This window comes from Bombus pascuorum, chromosome 16, assembly GCF_905332965.1.
Source record: "Bombus pascuorum chromosome 16, iyBomPasc1.1, whole genome shotgun sequence".
Taxonomy (NCBI): Eukaryota; Metazoa; Arthropoda; class Insecta; order Hymenoptera; family Apidae; genus Bombus; species Bombus pascuorum.
Genome location: NC_083503.1, coordinates 528,131 through 538,842, shown reverse-complemented (window position 1 = coordinate 538,842; position 10,712 = coordinate 528,131). Strand labels below are relative to the sequence as shown.

Here is a 10,712-nt window from a genome sequence, read left to right as displayed (position 1 = left end):
TTATACAGTGATATAAACTTTCAATCGATCCAATTTTGTTTAAACATTTAATATCTACGAACATATACTTAAATAATATAAAATATAAGTTTACTCAGTTACCTTAAATTATTTAATTTATATCTTAAATGACTTATAATTGAAATTAAATAAATTGTACTTACTTTCAGAATGTTATGGAATTAATAATTAATTATCATTAATTGAACTAAGTGCGATTAAATTTTAACTAACTTTTATTATTCAATTTTGAATCTTATAAGATCCTTCATTTAGGGTAGGACAGAGTTTTACTTTATTCGTGTTGATTTAGAAAATAACATAAGATATAGAAGTATTGTTTAGCGAAATAAAATCCAAGAACTTGTTATTCAATAAGTTTATGAAATATTACACTTTTATTCTGTTTACAGTTTAAAAGCTTCAATTAATGAATATTGGTATACACAATTTTTAAAATTTAAAATGATCAGTACTGTAATATTTTCATTACTTGATTTTAGTCGAGAATATAATAAAACAAAAGTAGTAATAAAATTAAGCATAATAAAACTGCAGAGGTAATATAAATATTATTACAATTTACGTTTTATTCTTCACAAATATGCATGCTAATTAATTATTCATATTTTCAAACGGCTAAAACTTGTACTGTAATTTTTATAAAATTTAATGTTCCCATTATGCAAATATTGTTTTCTCTTCATGATATGAAAGTATTTTGTATGATATTGTAAAATTGTACAATAGAAAAGTAAATAAATATATTGAAAACATACTTTTTCTAGAAAAATCATTTCTATTAAGACAATAGTCTATTTAATCTTTTAAAAAAGATTTTTGTTATACAAGATTAAATAGTAAGACTTAATCTAAGAAGATGAAACAATGGTCCCTAGAATATTTTTCTTATTTACAGGCGTAATTACTTTTGTCAGATGCAACCAATAACTCTTCTCTGTCTATTATCTCCTGGCTCTGGAAAACATATGATAGTATTTAATACATTTAAATAATTGAATATTTTATATATTAAATTACATAGTGCAGTATGTGAATAGATGATAAAGTGAAGTGAAATAAGTAGATCAGTGATTACAATAATGTACTAACTTACCTCCTTAAGTATTTAACTAATAAATGACTAATTTATTAATAAATAAAGAAATAACAATTATAATAAATATGTATGAAATATATATAAATTCTCGTGAATAAACAAATTATTGTATATTATAATAAAATGTATAATAAAATATGAAATAAAATATATAATATCTAACAATCTCGTTACAACATAAAATATGATAAAAATATAGAAAAGTTTATTAGAAAATTAAACATTTTTGTTAAAATAATAAGAATATTAATATAAAAGTCATAATTTATTTATTATATAGTTTTTCCTAAATATGATATAATATATGCATATAACTATTTTGTATATATTAGTTAGTAAACTGAGATTTTTGGGCGATTATATCCAAAAACATATAATTAAAAAATTATAATAAAATTCTTTGATGATAAAATGGTTATATCTTCGTATTATTTATTAAAAACAGAACCAATTCTTTCTTAGTTGTTGACTTTCAAAATTAATTACAAAAAATTAAAATTTTTTTAAATAATAGCTCTTAATAAAATAAATGTTCATCAACTAGATCAGTGAAAAATGTTATTGATATAAAATTTTTCAATTAAAACATTTTAAGTACTATCCTAAAATATTTGCAGTTTAAATATTTTAATTGCTATCTTAAAATTTCACTATTTTTATAATTTAAATGATTCTAAATATAAAAATTCAATGATGAAGTTAAGGTTACTATTTTGATATAGTAAGCAATACTAAACAATAGATATCAAGTATAATGTAAAAGAATATTTATATGATACATGAAACCATATATTTAATGAACTATCTGTTAAATATGAAATATATGTTAATAAAAGATTTGTATTAGTATTAGTCGAGTTAAACTTACGAGACTGTGATCTGTGACTATTGTTAGAATGTAGGTGAATTCAAGTTAGGGCTGCCTGGTGTCGAAGTAGGAGTTGATGGAGTACCTGGTGGTGAAGCATCCAAAGGACAGACCAAATTACCATAATCTGCTTCATTCTTGCTTTTTTTGCGTTTTAAAGTAAACTGAGATTTCTTGGGTACCTAAATCAATTTCATTCTAATTTAATTACAACATTTAAATCTAGTACAAGTTTGATTACATATCATTTATTTAAAGAACATAGACTAATTTTATTTATTAACTGTTACTTTGGTCCATTTAGATTTATTGTTACTTCGACTATTCGCTAATATATGTCCATTTCTAGATTCAGTTTTTATTTATTTTCAGATTTGTATTGAATTGTTGTTATTATAATATATATATAATCCTGTCCTTTTTAAATATTCCCTATTAGTTTAAAGATTAATAAAAATTAAAGATAGAGAATTTTATGATTTTGGATAAAACAACGGAATGATAATGATTTCATTTTAGATAAGAAAGTATAAAAGATTTCAAAGATATTCCCATTTTTGAAAATAAAACGGAGTTCTGAGTAATTTAATCACAAACTACTATGGACCATCATTTAAGAAATAATTTATCTATGCTACAAAATAATTAAAGTCACCTTTAAACGAGCAGTAAGCGTAAGTGGAACGAATCCAAGACTACTCTCAATTTCTCTTTTCCTTTGTACAACTTCTCTTCCAAGAATTTGATTGAAATGTGTAGTTAAATGTCTACGAAGAAGAGTTTTTCCTGGAGAAATACTAAGTAATGTGGCCAGTAATTCTGAAGTAAATCTGCCTTCATACATCATTAAACCTCCATGTACTCCAGATCCTCTCATATTTGGTGCATATTCTGCTAAATCAACTACCCTAAGCCATTCCATTACTCGATGATTTGTCCACAGATGAACATTACCACCCTCTGCTCCATTACCATTTGTAGATCTTCTTTCAAGGTTATCAAATTCAAAATTTAGTTCTCGTAAAATCTATAAAATTAGATATATTTTTATTTCAGTATATCTATAAAATTAGATATATTTTCTTTTTGTTCTTAAATTTGATATCTATCTGTTACGTCCCGCGACCCAACCAGATGCTCTCATCCATCCTTCGGTCGGGATGGCCAGCAACTGTTTAAACATATTTGCTCGGACCCGCAATAATCTTAAAGAACCGTTATAAGATTTAACATTTTTTCTTTACTCTTGAGGCCCTTAATTGTCATAATATATCCTTCAAGTCGAAACGTTCCTTAGGATTATTGCTCATTACAGTAAAATATGGGAATAGCGGGGTTTCCCACGTACGATGTTCGAAGACCACTTCCACCCGCAAGCGACCGTTGGTGGAGGGTAGCCAGCGCACCCATCACTAGTTTTCTTTATAGACCTTACCATCACCGAACATCATTTGCTACTAACTTTTCGATCAGAAGATACCTTGACTTACTTACAACTATTCGCTCTAAACACTTCTACATTTCTCGCACGCACCACTCGCAGACACTCAAGTCCCAAAAGTTGTTGAAAATAGAAGTTATATTTAAACGTTATATTTAAAAGTTATAAGTTTTTTTGTGTTACTATATCTTAATTTAGATTACTGTAGTTAGTGTAATATTTGCAACGAATTAAGTAAAATTGAGGACATTTTAAAAGTACCTGAATTCCCCGTCTAAGGCTTGCAGCATGTAACTGTGCAGTAACTCCAAGATTTAAGAGATCTTCAGTGGTGAGTCTGTGTAACATTCTGCCATCAACTTTACCATTTTGAAAAGCTTCTTTATGTTGTGGTAACCCAATATCATCCAGCCATCGCAAAACTGCTGCATTATCCATCTATAATTTCATTAATATTTACGTATTTGTACAATTCAATCACTAAATTGTAAAAATTACCTTATCTGATCCAAAAAATTCAGCTCCACCACTTTTTTCTGATTCTACTGCATAAAATAATTTCTTCCTATGAAGAACATTTTTAATTTCTAATTCCTTTTCTAATTGCTGCTGCGAGCATTCTAACAATTTTGTTCCAGTAGCACCCCATCGCCTCAATTCACCCGCATAACATTCTAATCCTAAATTTGCAAGCCAATCTCCAATTTCTTCCATTGAAAGTTCTACCAGAGGTTTCTGAATCGACTCTATTTGAGAATTTGTATCTCCTATGATTGTTTTCTCCTCTTCAGCTAAAATTAGAATAATAAAAAAAATTTAATATCATCAAACTAGACTCACTATTAATGTAATGTTATGCTGTATGTTAGCAGTAAATGTAAAACAGCAAATAAATAATTTGAAAATACAATAAATATCTTAATGTCCAAAACATATAAATGTTTTAAATACATGGTATTGTTACATCATATATGTTAATTACACATGAATTACATTATAGATCAAAACAAATAAAATCAACATTTTCATGCAAAACTCAACATAAAACTCGTTTTAGAAAATTAATTGTGATCAACGCTAATATAATATAAGTTTTAAAGCCACGATTGCCTGTCATATAAAAAGAACAATTATAATATATAATTAATTTTTAATTTTTTAAACAATATAATTAATTTTTGAAAGGACATTTAAAGATGCATGCTTAAAGGCAGAATCAATCGCAACCTAGAGTAGGCGCAGACAGGCATCTCGCGGAGGCTCCTTTAATGGCGAATGGTACTGTTGTGTGTACTCCAGAAACTAAACTGGGTACCTTACCGAACACTACACCTTTCTTTGAAGAACTCGGTGGCCTAGGAAGACTACTATATTGGCTGGTATGCCTCCCAAATTTTTCTCCCTGCAATAAATCGCTAACAATAATGTATTCTGTTTTTATCACAAATTTAGTATAACTATTTATATACCTCTTCTGTAAAGAAGTATCCAATTTTATATAAATTCTTGTCAACTTACATTTGATACAGGACTTGTACTACGGAGTGCAAGATTTTCATGCTCTAAACTTGCTTGTTTAAGCTTCATTTCTGATAAAGAACTCAAGAGCTCTAATTTCTGTGTTTCCAAAGCACTTCTTGAGAGTACTTCCTTTAAAAATTAAGACTATTGGAATAAAGTAAAAATAAAAATAAAATAGAAACAAAAAGAAAACGAAGTATATAAAAGTAGGATAAAATTATAAAGATAATATAAATTATGTTATAAAAGAATAACAGCAATATTAATAGAAATATAATCACTATATAAAATAAAATCACCAAATTACTTTTTGTAATGCTTCTTCCATTCTTCTGAGTGACTCCTTCTTCTCTCTAAGCATATTTTCCAATTCTTGAATTTTGTTAGATTGTGCATCTACCTGATCTGACAAAACTGACACTTCCATACGTAATGTGCCACGTTCATTTTCTAATTTTTTTAAACGTTCCTGTAATATTATTTAATACCATGTATAAGATATAATTTATTAATCATTATCATATTATCAATCAATACAAAACATATTTTCACAATTAACATACTCTTTTTAACATAATTCATTTATTAGCGTAACAACATTGAATGAAACAAATAATTCAATTTCAAATCATACATATACTATGATATAGAAAGTAAAAAGAATATAAAAGGAAAAATCTATGAAAAGTTTTCCTTGTTTTAAATTATTCAGTATTAAGTATTAATTAAGATATATGAATCTTATCTCATCTCAATCTCATGTATTCATCTCAAGTTCCATAGTGTAAATAAATTAATATAACTTAGTTGAAAATTAAAAGCTGTAAATATTTACAATATTAAATGCAACAAGTTCATGACATAATATTCATATCGATTACTCTTCGATTTAAATTATACATGTTATTGCACACATTTTAATTATCAAAACTTTTTAATATTCTCTATTAGTAGATATCAATATACCTCAGTTTTTGCCTGACACTCGTTCCATTTTTGTACAGCTTGAAAGTGTTGTAGAGAGCAACAATAAGGAAAGTCTTTTCTTCTTAAAAGAAGATCTGATTGTGATTTAGTTCTTTGTTCATGCACTATTCTATTCCTCAATCGTCGTTTCTTTCCTAATTCTAATGATTGATTGCTTCGATTTCCTTTACACTCTTTACTGCCTTGACAGTTATTGGTTTTTGAACAAATGCTGTTCAACCATGTTAAATAAAATCAGTAATTTAAAATTTGCAAATAGCAATACAAAAATAAAAACACAAAGACCTCATATTATATACCGCAGAACAGAAAGGTGGAAAAGTCCCAATATGTGTTAAATTTGTGGATGCACAGAGATTTGGTACACTTCCCCTCAGATTAACCATTTTAGCACTACCTAATGGACAACTCTAAGAAAATGCTATGATTCTTCTAAACATTCTATAAGCACACTCTATTTCTCATGTTCTTATTATGTATACATAAGGGCTACTTATATACAAATTAGAAAATTATCATTAATATAATACTAACACTTGTAACTATAAAAGTTACTAGATAAATATTTTGTTTTTATAATCATATACAATTGTAATATATATTATATATGTTATAAACAAATTTATATATTTGTAAATAAACATATATATATTTACTAAAAATATTTATATGTATATATATAGATATTAATAAAATTATATGGTATTCAACCTGGTACGTCATTACAACATATTTCTATCCTTAAAAGTTATTTTAAGCTTGTAGAAAATGTAGAAGAATCATTATTAATGTATGTGATTTCTCATTTCAATGTTATCTCATTTTATATTTAATAAAATTACAATCTTATATTTCAGAAAGATTAATTTTTCATAAAGTCTTATATACTTTAGATGTTAATAAATGAATTGAAAATCGAGTTATAAATACTTTAATCTTTCTTTTTAAATATTCCCTTATCCATTACCTGGCAAAAACAATTGCCAGATTCGTGTATTTGATGCTCAACAAAGCCAATATTTGCAAACTCATCTTCTCCCTGTTCAGAATTTGATGTTCCTGAAGAATCATATTCTTCAGAAGGAGTCCAACTGCTATCCAATTGTTTTGACCTCGACATAATCTTCAATAACTTTGAACCTAGATAAATTTACTTAACTAGTCCTTTAAAAAGTTCTATGATTTCTTTCACCAATCTTAATTTTTCTATTCAAATATAATACAATATAGAAATTTTCATAGACTATTACAGAAAATTTGTTTCATCAAATAATGTAAAGTGTTGTTAAAGAAATTCTTTTTTAATTATATATGATTTATAAATATAAGAAGTTCTTTTTAATGATATCATTTACTCTTAATCTTGCTCTCTTCTTTTAATTATTAATAGGATCTTTTGCAAGCTCTTTCTTTTCTTAATCCGTTATTAATTTTTTAATCTTAAAGTTATTAACTAATTCTTTTCAATCAGGTATTTTTCTTCATCCCTTTTGTCAATCGTTTTAATGCAAGTTAGACTGCACAAAAAAGATATCAATAAAAAATAATTTTTATGAAACGATCACGACGCGGTTCTGTTCGAAACTAAAATTACCAATCTAAAATTTCTCAAGACGAGAGTAGTCACGTGACGTAATCTATACATAGATCATTCTTTATTTTTCGAAATGCCTAATACGACAAAATTTTCTAGTTAACATCATTATTAAAATAATATCGTGATTAAATTTGTCATATTCAGAAATCTATATTATTCGTGTAGATTTAAATATACATATTTATTTTCAAACAAAAGAAAGTGTATGTTCAAATTTAGAAATTTATAAAATATATATATTAAACTTATATATTTATTAGATATTCAAAAATTTTTACATCTATATAATGCAATAAATGTAAATAAATAAAGTGTGCTTTTTAGATATAATCTAATAGAGTATAATTTTCCAATTTAATATGGAACTAGGATGAAAATCATGATTTTCATATTATTTGCAACAAATAGGATTTTATTGATTACACTATTTGTCACAGTTTTTAATTAAAAATTGAATATATATATATATATATATATATATATATATATATATATATATATATAATATATATATATTATATATATTAAATATAATATATATAAGCAAATAGTATTTTGAGATGAGATTACTCCAAATTATAAATATTTAACGTCTTTTGCCATTTCGTACTTCAATTCATGTCTTAATCTGTTTGCAGGTATGTTTGTATGTCAAATAAATCATTTTTCAAAATCTTTTTTAAAAAAATATATGCAACATTGAAGAGTTGAATCTCTATTTATATAAATAAAGTCAAACAAAGTATCATAAACTGTCTCTTATAAAAGCATTGCAGATATCAATTTATCCCTTCTCTTGCATTGTTTACAAATCATTAATTAGGATAATTTTAGATACAACAAATTTTGTGACAAAATATTCTGATGGTGGAGAAAGAGACCTTAAAAGAGAGCAGAATGCTTAACATAGTATGGGTGATACTACTATTGTTTTAACACTGTTCTAATTGATGTTTTACTTATTCTGTTAGCAATCCCAAAGTGTGCCAAATTATATTTTTTAAATATATTACTTTATATAACAGAATTTATGTTTTAATCTAGTTCTTTTATTTATATCATCTACAAAATAGAATATAATTGAAATAAACATCCAAATGTTTACCCCATCCAATGGTTGCATCCATTGCAATAAAATTTTAGTAGTATCTGTATCTGGAGGTGAAGGAAGACTTGGAGAATTCTTAATTGCTGTCACAAGATTTTTTGTGGCTTCTTTAACAGAATCCTTCCATTCAGCACTACCATCGTTGTTACTTTCTGTACATACACCTGTTAATATATGTATATTATAACATTAATGATCATGTGTCAATTAAAATTAATTAATACCAATTATTATTTATATTTTAAATATAATATATTCATATAATATACTCTTTTTAAATATGATATATGCTGATAAACCAATGAAATTATACAATGAAAAATCTTACTATACTTCCAATTTTTAATAACTCCAATAATTTCTAAACTAATTATTATGTATTTTCATACACTTTAACTGAAATTATTTCAAATTAATAATCATAGTTTACCAGAAATAATGTCATCCATTTGTAATAAAGCAGCTTCCAACATCTTACTAGCTTCACTTGATGTTTTTGTAAGAAAAGTTGATTCTCCTGCTTGTATTGTGTTTCCGTTTCTTTCTTCACTTTTACCCATTGCTAATTTCTGTGAATAAAAAGAATCATATATTAAAAGTAATATAAAACAAATAATGAAACACTTGTTATATAATTAAATAATAAAAATGATAAGCATCAGAAAATTTTAAAACTTACTTAAAATAAGTAATTGTAACATATATAACCTAAAAACTTCTGCTTTAAAATTATTTTTAGATTTAAGACATAGTGTGTTTTTGAAAAGTATTTTATTCAAAGGTTCAAATATATAACTTTATTCACAGATTAATAATAAAAGAAAAAAGAAAGAATAATTGCAAGACAGAAAAAGATAAAGTTAGCTGTCAAATAGGTTGCGTTTCAAAATGGCGTGTTTACCTAAATCATTTATATATTGAGAAATGAAATAAAATATAATTAACTATCCTTTATTAATTTATATCTTTTTCACATTTTGTGTGAAAAATGGATATATATCCCTCTTTCAGTAATTAAATAAAATATACAGTTAAAGTACATTTGTGAAAAAAAGCAACTTACCTCTCTGTACCATGATTTAAATTCGTGCATATAGTTTGAAATTTCTCTAAATCAATTATTGACTCAAATCACAAAGCCAATAAAAAGCAACAGGTGTTAAGAACAACGCCCAATAGTTTACCGCCATAGTAGCATTTTGCTCCTTTTTTCTAGCGTTTTGCCCCTCCCCCCCCCCACATATAAAATTAGTAAACTAGTTTTAAATTATATAAATAGTATCATAACTAATATCTAGTAATATCATTCTCAAATTGGATGAAATATTAAAGAAATAAGGATAACTATTTTAATTATATACTGCCATGCGTATTTGCAAACTATGAAATAAAAGGCAAATATATATATATATATATGTATATTTGCCTTTTATTATATTATTATTTATTATATATATATATAACCACAGTAATGAACTTCATAAAGTGAAAAGTACAGAAATTTGATGATATTACAAACACTATTTTTTAAATTTATCTTAGAATTTTCCGTTATTTATGTCTTCTTTTTTCGATTAATGAACTTATGAGAGTGTCATTTTTTCTTAAGAATAGCATATTAAAAATCGCCTACTTATACATATAAAGAAATTAGTTAATTAATGAGAAGTGGAATTGATCAATTTAGCTTCTGAGAGACTCTTATGTATAAATATACATATAACATATACAATAATGATATATTTCAATTGTACCCATTACACCATAGTTATAGTAACATCAACAATTTTAGATTTTTGCCTATCATATTCTTAAATATGTTGCTACATCTATAAATTTGTAAGAATGAATTTCTATTGTATATTTGCATTTTTCTTAAAATTGAAAGTTAACAAGGGTAATATTGACAACTCTAGAATGTTTTAAATATTTTTATGCAATATTCATCATATTTTTGCAAGGCTAGAGAAAATACCTTCCCATTTGAATACAATTTTAATATTACATACTTTTCCTAAACACGATCACAGTGTAAAGGCATACAGTTTAATGCTTCTGGTCCATTTTCAG

General features: G+C 25.5%; 1 protein-coding gene across 8 annotated transcripts; it reads right to left on the bottom strand.

Moving 5' to 3' along the window:
- Window positions 1–218: 218 nt before the first annotated feature.
- LOC132915099 (liprin-beta-1) lies at window positions 219–9,886 on the bottom strand. Of its 8 annotated transcripts, XM_060974768.1 has the most exons (13): window positions 9,706–9,886; window positions 9,073–9,211; window positions 8,640–8,806; window positions 6,223–6,347; window positions 5,917–6,148; window positions 5,258–5,419; window positions 4,948–5,079; window positions 4,657–4,831; window positions 3,928–4,220; window positions 3,691–3,867; window positions 2,644–3,015; window positions 1,989–2,170; window positions 219–978 (listed from the first exon to the last, which is right to left on the bottom strand). In XM_060974768.1, the coding sequence occupies exons 1-12, from the start codon at window positions 9,733–9,735 to the stop codon at window positions 2,012–2,014; spliced, it is 2,163 nt and encodes a 720-aa protein (XP_060830751.1). In that variant the 5' UTR covers window positions 9,736–9,886; the 3' UTR covers window positions 219–978; window positions 1,989–2,011. The 8 variants fall into 8 exon arrangements, with proteins under 8 accessions (XP_060830751.1, XP_060830745.1, XP_060830748.1 ...); XM_060974762.1 differs by lacking the exons at window positions 8,640–8,806; window positions 9,073–9,211; window positions 9,706–9,886 and adding an exon at window positions 6,905–7,649 and having other exon boundaries at window positions 2,644–2,755; window positions 2,831–3,015; XM_060974765.1 differs by lacking the exons at window positions 5,917–6,148; window positions 6,223–6,347 and having other exon boundaries at window positions 9,706–9,882.
- Window positions 9,887–10,712: the final 826 nt, after the last annotated feature.